General features: G+C 41.6%; 1 protein-coding gene across 1 annotated transcript in view; it reads right to left on the reverse strand.

Moving 5' to 3' along the window:
* Positions 1-15029, reverse strand: part of LOC134585294 (alpha-1,4-N-acetylglucosaminyltransferase-like) — a 45264-nt gene extending 30235 nt beyond the window's left edge. The window contains exons 1-2 of the mRNA XM_063440713.1: positions 14949-15029; positions 14183-14321 (exon numbers count right to left, since the gene is read on the reverse strand). Of these exons, the coding sequence (XP_063296783.1) occupies positions 14183-14321; positions 14949-15029 (220 nt within the window). The remainder of the gene's footprint in view (positions 1-14182; positions 14322-14948) is intronic.
* Between the last annotated feature and the right edge of the window lie 694 nt (positions 15030-15723).

Here is a 15723-nt window from a genome sequence, read left to right on the forward strand (position 1 = left end):
ATGCTTTTCAATGTAAACACTGACTTTTCAGAGAAAAGGCAGTGTTTACATTGCTTCCAAGTGACACCTCTAGTGACAGCCACTCAGACGGTCACTAGAGGTGCTTCCTGTGTCACTGCTGCACAGTGTGCAGCACCTACATTCAGGTCCTCCACGCTCTGGAGACGCTGAAGGTTCCCCATAGAGATAAACTGATTCAATGCATCTCTATGAGGAGATGCTGATTGGTGTAGCGTTTTGCAGCCAATCCTATGGCAAGCTTGATGATCTCAGCCATAGAGGCAGGGCCAATCGAGGGGAGACCAGCATGGCGTAAAAAAAAAAAAAGTGAGTAAAAACTATTTTTAAAACACACACAGACAAACACATACACCATGACAGACACACACAGACACACACATACACCATGACAGACACACACACACACACACAATGACAGACACACACACACACCATGACAGACACGCGCATACCATGACAGACACACACACACACACACCACGACAGACAGACCATGACACAGACCGACACACACACTCCATGATACAGACACAAACACAACGTGACACAGACACAAACACACCCATAATGACAGGCACACGCCATGACACACAGACACACACCATGGAACAGACACCCACACCATGACAGATAGACACACACCATGACACAGACAGACCATGACACACAGACACACCCACCATGACAGACAGACACACACACACACCATGACACACAGACACACACACACACCATGACACACAGACACCCACACACCCACCATGACACAGACAGACCATGCCACAGACACACACACACCATGACATAGACAGACCATGCCACACACACACACACACCATGACACACACAGACACATACCATGACACACACAGACACACCATGACAGAGACAGACACATACCATGACAGACAGATGCGCACACACACACACACACCATGACAAAGACAGACCATGCCACACACACACACCATGACACACACACACTCACACACTGACAGAATAACACATATTACCTGTGGGTGACCGGCCAGGGTAGTCATGCAGGGCAGAGAGCTGGGTGTGAAGGCGTCCGCTGGAGGAGCAGAGATGGCGGCCACAGAAGAAACTGGGATGGCGGCTGCTGGAGGAGCTGGGATGGCGGCAGCTGGAGGAGCAGGGATGGCGGCCGCTGGAGGAGCAGGGATGGCGGCCGCTGGAGGAGCAGGGATGGCGGCCGTTGGAGGAACTGTTCTGGCGGCCGCAGGGGAAACTGTTCTGTGTCTGCTCCCCCCTCCCTCGCGCGCTACTGAATGAGACCGGGGCTGGAATATGACGTCATATTCCGGCCCCAGTCTCATTCAGTAGCGCGCTGGGGAGCAGACACAGCACAGCTTCCCCTGCGGCCGCCAGAACAGTTCCTCCAGTGGTCTCAATCAGTAGCGCGCTGGGGAGCAGACACAGCACACCTTCCCCTGCGGCCACCAGAACAGTTCCTCCAGCGGTCTCATTCAGTAGCGCGCTGGGGAGCAGACACAGCACAGCTTCCCCTGCAGCCGCCAGAACAGTTCCTCCAGTGGTCTCAATCAGTAGCGCGCTGGGGAGCAGACACAGCACAGCTTCCCCTGCGGCCGCCAGAACCGTTCCTCCAGCGGTCTCATTCAGTAGCGCGCTGGGGAGCAGACACAGCACAGCTTCCCCTGCGCCCACCAGAACAGTTCCTCCAGCGGCCGCCAGCACACCCACATGTCTGCCCGGCCCCAGGTGCCAACGGCCCACCGGGAAATTTCCCGGTATCCCGGTGGGCCAGTCCGGTCCCTGACTAAAACGCTCCATTGCTTTTATCAATTTCATAGCCCTACTCTGCACTTTTCCAAGTGCCATAAAATCCTTCTTTAGAAGAGATGACCAGAATTGCACAACCTATTCAAGGTGTGGTCTTACCAGTGATTTATTAAGAGGCATAATTTTACTTTCATCCCCTATTTATACATCCCTTACTGGCCTTAGCAACTCCCAAATTACATTACATATTGTTGCCTAGTTTGTTGACTATAACAATTCCCAAATCCTTCTCATGTGTTGTTATCCCCAATTCACTACAATTTAGTGTGTAAATTGCTTGTGCATTCTTTACCATGAAGAGCATAATTTGCATTTTTCTACATTGGATTTAATCTGCCATTTTGACTGTCCAGTCCCCTTAAATCCTAAATCCCTCTAACGAAAAAACAAATTGGGTACAGCTCCCTCTGGTATACTGGAAGGGAAGGGGGTAACCCTTAGTAGAATAAAGAAGAGAGAAAAATGGATAGTATACCAATGTTGGGGTATTGGGAACGTATAGGAGGTATCATGAATTATAATACCAATGGAGGCTAGAGGTACCAATCAGGAATAATAATCAAAAAATAAAAAAGAGTTTATTGAAAATATATATATATATATGTTAAAAATTGCCGAACAACTTGGCAATCACCCAGAGTGTCACACACTAACTAAATATAGTGGCAAAAACCTAAAATAAATAGAATGATTAAATGAAAGAGTGCTTGATAACTAGAGATTTGGGAGTTCTAAAGTTGCACTCCAAATTTATTGTCTGTGGAGCACACGTCTGTGCTTCACACAAATAAGAATTATAACGATAAAGTATTGGGGGAGGGGGAGGATAAGATGCCTTGAAAGGTGTGGAAGATATAGAAAAAACCCGTGTGTATAAATGTTAAGGAAAATGCCTGAGTGAACAGAGGGCCAAAGTCTGCAAACAGCAGGCTCAATGATTTGGCATACGTAATAAGATGTAACAATTCATCAGTACGTGTTGCCAATATTTAGCACTGTCTGTTCGCTATATTTATAGACTGGCAATGAGTCTTAGTAAAACACAAAGCAATATAAGGCTATCGCATTTCCCAATAGGGTTAGATATACATAGAGACAATTTGTCAATACGTGTTGCCAATTATTTATGCTGTACGTTCGTTATATATATAGACTGGCAATACATTTCTGTAAAACACAGAGCAATATAAGGCTGTCACATTACCCCATGCGATTATAATGATACTGGATAGTGTGCCTTGGTATTGTAGTCTCTCTGTAGAAATTTAAATTCAAGACGATAGCCAGAGATCTGGATATGAACTAGATATAGAGCTAAGAAAGTTGCTGGCAATACACAGGATTGAAAAAAAAACACTAGTGTACTGAACGTTCACAGAATGGCAGGGGGAGGAATAGGGATAGATTAATAGAAATGAGAAGAGAAATAGTAAAAACCGAAATTGCTAAATAAGCTAACCGTGGATAGCCTCCCCGTGCCTTCGAGGGCACCTAAATCCAACCCCACTAGTGAGATATACCGAAAGAATGGAGTGCAACTGTAGAAACAAATAGTTAGCTGAATATGATAAGTCGCATAATAATTCCCTTCATTCCCTTCCTAAATCCCTCTGCAAAAAAAGCAATGCCTTGCTCACATTGTATTACTTGTTCCAATTACAGAGTAAATTTTGTGTCATCTGTAAACACTGAAACATGGCTTTCAATGCCTATTTCAAGATCATTTATAAATATGTTAAATAGAAGCTATTAAGAAACAGCATCCCGAGGGACACCACTTAGCACTTTTGTCCAGCTTGAAAATGTACCATTAATGACAATTCTCTGTTCTCTATATTTTAAGCCAATTTTCTATCCAAGAACAAGATTCTTCCTCTAGTCCAATTTCTCTTAGCTTGAACACTAATCTATTGTGAGGAACCATATCATATGCCAATTAGATCACATCCATTGCAACATTTTAATGATCTACTTCATCTTGGAATGCAGTTAGGTCAGTTTGACATGACCTATGTCACAAAACCATGCTGATTATTGCCAATAACAATGTTCTTCCCAATGAACTCCTGAATATTGATACCTTAGTAACCTTTCAAATACTTCCCCAGCCACGAAAGTTAAACTCACAGGTCTATAATTCCCAGGCAAATATTTTTGGAACCTTTTAGAATATAGGAACAACACATGGCTTCTTCAAATACTACAAAATAAATGTTGGGGTTGGTTTTGCTCTCTATTGCTATCAACATCTAATTTTTCTAGTTTATCTACTCTAATTATCTACTTGCATGCATTATTGACTTCCTTATTACGTCCTGTATCAAATTCTAGAGGTAAAGTACACCACAATTATTCTCCCTCTCAAAGTGGAGGAAACAGAGGTTACTTCACACAACTATGTCTGACGCAGTTTTTTTCAGCAGAACATTACCACAGATCCGTGTGCACAAAAAAGCATGAGAAGCTGAAGGAGAAGGATACCAGTAAATATCATAATGTATGTAAATCAGCACATCTTGTGATTAAAAATAAATATGATATATATATATATATATATATATATATATATATATATATATATATATATTTACAGCCAAAAGTACAAGATAGCACTCCAGGGACTTCCAAGTTGAATGAATAAAACTTAGCTTTTATTAGCTCAAAATAAACTAACTGAAACGTTGATTTTCATTTTGAGCTAATAAAAGCTAAGTTTTATTCATTCAACTTGGAAGTCCCTGGAGTGCTATCTTGTACTTTTGGCTGTATCTGTTTGCTGATAAGCACCGGGCAAGTACATCAAGGAAGGTGGAGTGCATTACTATTTTTGATTTATATATATATATATATATATATATATATATATATATATATATGTATATATATTTAAACAAATGATATTAAAAAATTACGATATATAGATATATATCCGCACACACACTATATGGACAAAAGTACACACCAACGTTTGTGTCCTACCTGACAAAAAATGTGTATATTACCCATCATACCAAAACTATTTTAATTACAATAAAAGAAAGGAAAGCAGATTTCTTTTAATTTTTTATGAAACATAAATGGTTTGTGTTAGTTTTGCATTTTCTTAAGAAATTATGTTAAAAGTGAAATTTAAATACAATACATATGCATGTATTACAACATATACCCTACATGGGGATTCATTGACATTTCATTTAATATATCTTGATGAGGAGAAGATGTACATGCTATCTATTAATACAATAATGCTCTCCACATTTTTCCTAGTTCAGCTTTGAAATTAGGTGTATAATGAGATTGGCAGGAAACCCAACTTTCATTTTAATAGTTTAGGATTCTGCAAACAAACTTAAATGTGTTTTTACACAAAGGCATTTCTGGTGAATTGATGATTGGTTTAAATGTTAAAATTCAAAAGAGCTATATTAGAAAACGTTTCCAAATCAGACAGTTTTCCAAATTTTGTCTAACTATTCACCATAGTTCCCATTCTGAGTTGGAGCTATAATTAAGTTGGCAATTATGAAAGACACACTTTTTATATTCTTTGAAATATTACAAATTAGTAATGCAGTTTTAAATATTTCCTGCTTGTCAATTCCATTCTAAATTTGTCTTTTGAATTATAGAAATACCAATTTTCTTTTATTCTATATATTGAATAAACTCAATCAATGAACCTAACCACTACAAACTTTGCTTCACTGAGAATATTGCTGCAATCAGAGAAGAAATTTCAAATACTTCTCCTACCCCTACCAGTACAACCCCCAGTCCCACTCCCTTCCTCATGCTATGCCCATGCACACCCATGCACAGCAATTCTAACAAAAGAAACAATTTTGACCCAAACGCCATATTCAAGTATTACCCTACTACTATTTGCTTTCAAGATCCTTGAGAGAGTTGTATACATAAGACTGACTAATTTCTTTCAATCTAACTTTCTGACCTATTACTGTATGGATTTCGTACTCATCACTATTTAAAAAAAGCCCTGACTAAAAAACCCCAGTGACTTAATTTCTGCAAAATCCAGTGGTCACAACTCTAAGTAACATTGAGCTCTCTGTTGCTTTTGAAACTGTTGATTATCAATATTTTTCTCTCACCCTTCACTTATTGGTCTATGAGATGCTGCTTTTTCCTAGTTCTCCTCCTACCTCTCCCAGTGCCTTTTCAGTGTCTCCTTTTATGTTTCTCCCTCTTCTCAGAAAACCATCTCTTTTGGGGTTGCACTGAGTTTCTGTCATCAGTGCCCAACTGTTCTGAATTTATACCTCCCTTGGTTAACTAATTAGTTCTTTAGCGTACAATATTGTTTCTGTGCTGATGACACATACATCTATCTGCCCTCTCCTGATCTTTCTCTGTCCCTCTATATCAGTGATGGTGAACCTATTGCATGCGTGCCACAGGTGGCACGCCGGGCCCTCTAGGGTGGGCATGAGGCTATAGGTCGCCAGTCTGCTGCAATGCAGAGAAGGCACCTGCCTGTCTGCACAAAACGGCAGGCGCCTACTCTGCTTCCGTGTCGGGAGGTCACGGAAGGGGAGGGAACCAGGGGAGGGAACTGAGAAGAAGCTCTCCTATCCTCCTACGAGCAATCTTTGTGGAACGTTGGGAGGACAGAAGAGCTGGCAAACCTGTCCTACCTACTTACCACCACTGGACCACCAGGGCTGGCTGTGTCCCTCCCCCCTCCTTCATCAAAGGTAAGAAGTAGGGAGGGGGACACACAGATTGTCTAAATGTATTTGCAGCAGCCCTCTACACACAACCCCCCCACACACACAGCACCCTCCCCCCCACAACACACCCAGCACCCCCCCCACACACAGCACCCCTTTCACACACCCCCACAGCATACCCCCACATCACACACAGCACACCCCACACACACAGCACCCCTCTCATACACATACAGCACCCTCCACACACATACATTTCCCACACACACAGCCCCACCTCCCCACACAGCACCCCCTACACACACACAGCATCACTCCCCCCACACACACAGCCCCCCCCCACACACACAGCTCCCCCACACACACAGCACTCCCTTCCCCCTCACAGCACCCCCCACACACACAGCACCACTCCCCCCACACACACACAGCACCCCCGAGACACACAGCACCCCCCTCTCACACACCCATACACACACAGCACCCCCTACACGCACAGCACCCCCTCCCACACACACACACACAGCATCCCCCCACCCCCACAGCACCCACCCCCACACACACAGCACCTCCTCACACACACAGCACCCCCTCACACACACACACACACAGCAAAACCCTCTCACACACACAGCACCCCTCACACACACACACACACACACACACACACACATCACTCCACACGCATACACACAAACACATACACTGCACCCCTCAATGCAGTATGTGTGTGTTTGTGTGTATGTATTCAGCATTCTGTGTGTGTGTATTCAGCATTCTGTGTGTGTGTATTCAGCATGCTTTGTGTGTGTACTCAGCATTCTGTGTGTGTGTATTCAGCAGCCTGTCTGTATGTGTATTCAGCAGTCTGTATGTATTCAGCAGACTATGTGTGTGTCGGTGTGTGTATGTATTCAGCAGCCTGTGTGTACTCAGCATTCTGTGTGTGTGTGTGTGTACTCAGCATTGTGTGTGTGTGTGTGTGTATTCAGCAGTATGGCTGTATGTGTATTCATCAGTCTGTATGTATTCAGCAGTCTGTGTGTGTGTGTGTGTGTATTCAATAGTCTGTGTGTGTTTTTTCAGCAGTCTGTGTGTATGTATTTTCTGTATATATTGCATTTGTTGGAGATACTAATAAATATAAGCCTAATTTTATCTATAATTTCAATTTTTATTCATGTAAATTGTGTGTAGGCAGGGCCCATAATGTTGTTAATATGGCACTAGTGGGTGGGTGGGTGGGTGGGATGGAGGGCTGCGAGGGAGAACTGTCTAACGTACTGTTCCAGAACTGCTCCATCCACTGGTGCCGCCAGGAAATTACATCAATCAGTCAGTTCTCCCTCGCGCCCACACCACCTCACAGCAGCAGGAAGGAATCGGATCCACCAGGTAGGGAGTCTGGTTGGACTTCAAACCTGCACCAAAAAATATCAAACATTATTTATGTGCTGGGAGGTAGAGGGGGATATACTGTGGGAGGGGAGATATTGTGGGGGTAGTAAGGGGAAGATGCTGAGGGGAGAGAAGAGGAAAATCTGGTGGAGAGAAGAGGAGATGCTGGGTAGAGAGAAGAGGAGATGCTGGGTAGAGAGAAGAGGAGATGCTGGGTGGAGACAAGAGGCGAATCTCGGGGAGAGAAGGAGGAGATGATGATGGGGAGAGGAGGAAGAGATGATGGGGAGAGGAGGAAGAGATGCTGGGGGGAGAAAGGGGAGGAAGATGAGAATCTGGGGGAGAGGAAGAGGAGAATCTGGGGCAGAGGAGAAGGAGATGCTGGGGGAGAGGAAGATGAGAATCTGGGGCAGAGGAGGAGGAGATGCTGGGGGAGAGGAAGAGGAGAATCTGGGGGAGAGGAAGAGGAGAATTTGGGGCAGAGGAGATGCTATTATTATTATTTTAATATTAAATTTTATTTTTATTGCATTTATTTTATTCTAATATTATTAAAATATTTGTTTTATTTTAATATTATTAAAATGTTTATTTTATTATTATTAACATGTTTATTTGTATTTTTTTTTGTCCCCCCTGCCTGCTTGTTATATAGTAAATCATATAGTACATTATTTGTAAAAAGTATGGTTGCATCACTTATAAACTTACCCATTTTAGTAGGATTTCTCCAATCTTTATTAGAAAACACCATTACCCCATGATCAATGGGGCATGCTAAATAAACTCTAGCAGGCTATTCAGGCCCTAGCATTTTAAGTTGGATAAACCCATCAAAACCCAGTTTTTAAAATAATTTCATAGAGAGATCCCAGGGACCATGACACTCTTACAAAGGGATAAACATAGTTCGTGGAATGCGGATCCAACAGTGATTGTTCTTATTTGACAGTTTATACAAGACTGTGACTGATTTAAAAAAAAAAATATTATCTATCTCCCACGGGGGAGAGGCATTAAATTAATCTGCTCTTGACATCTGTGTGTTAAGGATTATAGACATAAATTTGATTAAATAATCACACACTTGCAAAATCACACACTTAATAAGATTATCATGATAGTCTGATTAGCAATTCTGTACTGATAATTATAAACAATAGACAGTCATGTGCAAAAACAATACAATACTCTCCTTATGATAATCGTTCACAAGGGTGGATTACTTTCTTGGTCATTCACTTTAAGTCCAGTAAAAAGTCTCTTTCAGGACAAGTCACTTTACAATGAAAAACATGGATTCAGGATTTTATGTTAGCAGCCTAAACAACATTTGTTGCCAATAAGTAGCACTTAGAGGGGCCAATTCCATGTAGGTTGTAATAAGAGCTCTTCTTGGATACTGTATTATCATCATATAATCTACAGAAGTGTTGGTATGCAACAATGGCTTCCCCTTACTGGCTGTACAACTCTTGACCTGTTTTGAAATATACTGAAGACTTTCATTAGTGACATCAGGCCTGGACTAGGAAACAAATTATGCCCAGGCACTTTTGAATCACAGTAGCCCAGAGAGAGGGGGTGGGGCCAGATGTGGGTGTTTTGTCATCACCAGTGATAAACTCGCCCCATCTCAAAATGAGCATGTTGGTTCAATGCTCTTCCAGGTCAGTCCATGCGCAGAGCTCTGCTTAAGAGCTCTTTCATGAGAAAAAGTGTCTGTATTCGTTCTGTCACTAGTGTCTTCATAAGTGGGATACCAGAGGACAAAATGGCAGGGAAAGTGTATTATGCATGTGTTTGGAGGCTGCTTGTGGGATTGTGTGTATATAGAGTGAGCTGATTGTGATGTGGTATTTTGTGTAAATTGGTCAGTTTCAATTGTGATGTGTTTGTGGTGTAATATGTGTGGCTAGGGACTAAAGAGAGTGGGAGAGTGGGTGTATAGGGGGTGTAGTATATGTGTGTATAGGTGATGTAGTGTGTGTATGGATCGTAGAGAGTGTGTATTAATGGAATGTAGTGTGTGTATGTTTGAGTGTAGGACATCTAGTGTGTGCATAGGGGATCCAGAGTGTTTATGTCAGAAATGTAGTGTGTGTAGGTGGTGAAGTGTGTGTCTATAGGGGATCTCTTGTGTGTGTAGAAGATCCAGCGTGTGCATAGGGGATCCAGAGTGTTTACAGGGGTGTAGTGTGTAGAGGCATGTTGTGTGTGAGAAGTGCACTGTGTGTGTGGCAGGTGTAGTGTGTGTGTGTAAGGGGTGCAGTGCGTGTGTGAATAATAATGTAATTGTCCTATTTATAGTTAAATCCCCCCTCTAATAATATTAAGCGCTAGGGAATCTGTTGGCGCTACATAAATGGTGATAGTAATAATAATAATAAGGGTGCACTGTGTGTAGTGCAGCATGTATGTGAAGGGTGCACTGTGTGTGTGTGTGTAAAGGGTGCACTGTGTGTGGTGCAGCATTTGTGTGAAGGGTGCACTGTGTGTGTGTGTGTGTGTGTGTGTGTGTCGTGCAGTGTATGTATGTGAGGGTGCAGATTGAGGCAAATATATATATTAATTTTTATTTTTTCAAGGTCGCCCAATTAGAAAAGGGAACCATGCTGGTACAGATGGCATAAATTGTTTATTACACATTCGTGCCATGGTGTCGCATTGAAGGTGGGAATGCAGTAGATTAGTGCCTTTATTGGGGTCACAATAGCTTTTGTCTATTTCTCCCAGGTTTGTAAGAGCAAGTTTATGTATGGTGAGGTGGAAGGAAGCTTGGGGCAGTGTTGTTTGGGTTGCCAAATTAGGTGGGTATGCTCGTAGGGTTGTACAATCGCTTTTTCCATGGGGACCAATTGTGGTTGGGGTGTTTTCAGAAATGTGGCAAAGGCAGTAGCTAGGATGGTAGCATGGTAATAGATTTGCACATTGGGTACTGCAAGGCCTCCCTGCTTGGTGGGTGCTTGCATTAGTTTTCGTGACACTCTGGGCTTTCACCCAGCCCAAATAAATTTGTTCAAGTCAGAGTTGACCGTTTTGAAAAAGGAGAGGGGAAAGGCAATTTGGGAGCGTTCTAAATAGATATTGTTTTCTGGGGGGTATAGACATCTTAAATGCTATCACTAGTTCTGTCTTAGTGAGAAACAGAGGGGTCCAATTTTTCACTAGTTATTGACATGACTTTCATGATGCTATATAATTTGCATGGACTAAGTCAGCAGGGTTCTTAGTAAGGGTTAGTCCCAGATATTTGATATTGTTTCGTCTCCAGTCGAAGTCATAACTAGATCTCACCCTTTGCAGTGTTAGTGTTTAAATACCTATGGGCATTCCCTGTGTTTTGCTGGTATTTAGTGAGTAATAGGATATTGTCCCATAGGACTTGAGCTGACTTAGCGCCTGTAAGGATTCTGAGGGATCGGTAATGTACAGTACTATATCATCCGCAATTGCGCTAATTTGTATCTGTTGGTCCAGTATCCTTACCCTGTGTATTTGTGGATGTACCCTGATGAGCTGTAGGAGTGGTTCTAATGCTAGAACGTAAAGGAGTGGGGATAGTGGCAGCCCTGCCTCATACCATTGGAAACCCAAAATGGGGAGGATAAGTTCCCTGCTTGTGAGACCTGTGCGGTGGGTGTGGAGTACAGTGCAAAAATCTATTGTACAACCTGGGGGGGACACCGTAGTCCAACAAAGCCTGCCGCAGGAAGGTCCAGCCCAGGTGGTCAAATGCTTTTTCTACGCCTAAGGTCAGTAGCAGACCGCCACAGTCGGGCCTCCTCATCTAGTCAAGAACCAATGACAGCTTCTTTGTGTTGCCCAGGCTCTGTCTACCCTGAACAAATCCAGTCTAGTCGTCATGTATTAGTAGGGAAGGTAACTCTCCGATCCTGTTGGCCAGTATCTTACTGGCCAACAGGATTGGACAGTTACTTCTCCTACTAAAATTCCCTTCGGACAGCTACTTTCCCTACTGAAAGTGTATATCTTCGCATTCCATGTTTAACAACAAGATGGGGCGGTAAATTTGGAGAGATCGGGGGACATGTCTGGCTTGGGCAGTGTTACTATAGTAGCTAAAAGCATTTCAGGAGGCAAGGATCCTGAGGTCTGCACTTCATTGTATACTGTAAGTAGGTGAGGTACCAATATGTGCATAAACTTTTTATAGGAAAGGTTAGAGAAGCCATCTGCGCCTTGTTGGTTAAAACTCTTGTCCAGAAGGGTGATGGTGCAACCACTGTTAAACAAGGTAATTTTTCATGCTATAATTGTTTTTCTTGCCATTCTATGATAGTGGCAAGAAATATTTTATCTGACAACTTCTGACATGCAATTCTGATTTTGTTGTTAATGCACTAAAGTGCCCATGTGGTCTTTTGTATGTGAGACAAACGAGCCGAAAGTTTAAATTAGGTTTTCTTAACACAAGTCTACAATACATACTGGGCTGACTGATCTACCTCTTCTTGCGCATTTTTTGGAATGGGAGGGGCGATAGGAATAAGAGGTTCCTATTATGTGAGGCTTATTGGATTCAGGAACTTGATACATCATACCCTAAAGGTTTAAATTCTGGTTATGATCTGTCTATGCTTATTTAAGTAATGGTTGCTTATATTGTTTTTTATTGTTGGCTATATGTAGCTAAACTTTTAATTTTTTTTTCATCTTTTATATTTTACAGGTTTTCTGGTAGAAATTTGGTGCTGGTTCTTTTATACATCCTAATCCATTTTTTTTGCATTGCATGAAATTCTGGATTTTTATGGGACCACTCTGATTTGGACACACTATGGCTCCTTTGATTGCACTATACCGTAAGTATTCAATTATTTATAATGATAACTATATTACACTTTATAGGTACATTATGACACTTAGTAGAATACCTCTGATTAATATATTTTATTGTTTAAACACTTGGTCACTTTATACATATTGTCTAACACTTAGTCACTTCATACATACATATGCACTTTATTAATTTTGCTTATTTATTAAGCTATACTATGACACTTTTTACTTGCACTTTGTTATGTTAGTATGTTCTGTGTATATTACGCATACACTATATTTACATAATGGCACTTGTTCACTTTTATTATACTTTAGGCAATTTATTTACACAAATATGAATTCTATACTATAGTCATTACCTATATATATATATATATATATATATATATATATATATATATATATATATATATATATATATATGTGTGTGTGGCACATTTTGAGGACGTAAGGAACAATAATAAAGAAGCAATAGTAGTAAGAGCAAAGTCAGTTGAGGTATGCCGAAACTGACATGAGGTTAGAGCTGTAAAAGAGGGCCCACCTAGGTGAGATGAGAATAAATAGAGGGTGCGGGGGGAGGGTCACTTCCGAGATAGTGGACGACAGGTAAGCAGGGGCTCACTGGGTTTAAGTAGGGTTCCATGTACCTCCCACAATTGCAGGCCAAGCCTTCTATTTGTGTACGGCACATTTCGAGGACGTAAGGAACAATAATAAAGAAGCAATAGTAGTAAGAGCTAAGTCAGTTGAGGTGTGTCGAAACTAATGTGAGGTTAGACCTGTAAAAGAGGGCAAAAAATATAAGAAGCGATTCTTACAAGTCACATAAATTTATTCAGCAGATCATTATTTAGACATTTCACAGAAAGACAATCTAATTTCTTTCCCAGGATTGGGAATGTATTTGTTGTATGCGGATGATTTCCCCCGACCCATATTTTAATGATGTGAGTTGGTATGTGATTACCGGAAGCAGCTGTGGCTGCTTCAATGCGGAATAAATGGCCCCAGAAGGAATGAGGGTTATGTCCTAGTTGGAGTGATATCGTACGAATGTAAAGCATAAAATGTTTATTGGTTAGGGGTTTCCCTTGAAAAGCTACTAGTGGGGAATCAGGGATGGAAGTTAGTTGAGATTCCAATAGATTATCCAAAACATTGATAGGACCTGATTTGGTAGGATGATATTTCATCTCTACTGGAGGAGCAGTATGGCTCGTTTTGATATGAGTAATAGACAAATGTGTATGCCTGTGAAGTAAGGTTTAATAGTATTGTAAACTAATTTAGGAGAAAAGTGTCAAAAGTTGTAAATGCGACCATAGTTACAAATAGAAACATTTATCACACAATAAACACAAACAAACCTTTAAACAACTGATACGCTCTTGGAATAGGCTTTCTCAAATTAAGGTATAAATCAGCCTGTGTGAGCGACCTACCATGGAGCAACAGAGTATTTAACACATAATTAGGACTGTAAAGCTTAGAGGCTCCTTGGGCTGCGAGTTTGCTGATGGATGACCTCCGAAAACTTTTTTCTTGCAAATTAGAGTATGGGAGAGCATCAGCTGCGTTATCCTGAATACCCGAAACATGAACATAAGTTATGCAGAATTGAAGATTTGTCGCTAGCCAGGTAAGACTCCTTACCAAGTTCATAATCGGGAGGAACTGCAAGCGGCCTTTGTTAACGATATTACATGTCGCTAAGATATTAGAAAAGCACCTGACCGACTGCCCTCTCCACTCTTTGCCCCGTATGTGTGTAGCTGCTACGATTGGGTAGATTCAAATAGTGCTGAGGTGGTACTGAAATTTACTAGCGAGGTAGACTCAATTGGCCAAGAGACGTGTACCCATTTGTAACCAACATTCGCTGCATAATCTACGGCACCTGATGCGTCAGTCCGGACCACAGGGGAATCGTCAGAAACAGGGGGAACAAGTAGTGACCTGCCATTCCAAGAGGACAGGAACAGATGCCACCTTCTTAATATCAGCTGTAGTGGTTTGTCTAAGAGAGCTGTGGAGTCGTCGACAGGGAGACCATGCAAGAGAGAAAGGATTCTGGAAATTAAAGACTTACCTTGTGGAATTATTCTCCCCGCAAAATTGAGTGAACCGGGTAGTGACTGTAGCTGATTGCTGGTGAAAGTGTCTTGTGACGTGCAGTTGTTGATGTAAGAAAGAATTCTATCTACTTACACTTGTGGCAGGTTGGCCTGCATAGAAATAGAACTGAGTGTAAACCCCGGGAATGTGATCTCTGTAGATACAAATATCCATTTTGCTATCTATCCTAGCTGTTCATATAAGGGTTAATTTAAACCAAGAATACATTTGGCATTTTATCTCCTATTCTCGGAAATAGGATTTATCTAAAATCCTAGTTACGGGAAAAGTACTGATTTCGAAATAACTTGTTAATTGTCCAAGATATCGGTATTTGTAAATATCTGGTTTTAATCAAATGTGTAATGCGTTATATAACGAAAGATTATAACTAGAAACAGCTGTTTATAACTTGTGAAAAACATATTATGTAATTAAATGCTCATGACCCCCACCAACATGAAAATGGGGTATAAATGCAACTGACGTATAATTAAAATTTGAATTGGTTATAGAACATGTCTCTGCTATTCATTTCCAATATCCAGAGCTCTGAATGAGTTGGCAAATATCCATCATCCACAAAGGGCCCGGGCTGATTTTATCCCCAACAATCTCTGTGTTTTGTCCGGGCTACAGGTACTCCTAATCTTTGAACAGAGTGAACATGTGATTCAGGCTGTGTGGCGTGTTTTGGTGTGGTTCGATGATGAGGAAGTTGTATAAGTAGTGTAAGACTACTGGATATCGTATTATTTCCGTAGAAGCCAGGTTTAAAGTTTCGGCGAAGATATCGCATAACTTGGGCTACATATGGTGCCAAATCTTGGACTGATAACGAAATAGTGGCTTTCTACCCACTTAACTC

Source organism: Pelobates fuscus, chromosome 2, assembly GCF_036172605.1.
Source record: "Pelobates fuscus isolate aPelFus1 chromosome 2, aPelFus1.pri, whole genome shotgun sequence".
NCBI classification, from domain to species: Eukaryota; Metazoa; Chordata; class Amphibia; order Anura; family Pelobatidae; genus Pelobates; species Pelobates fuscus.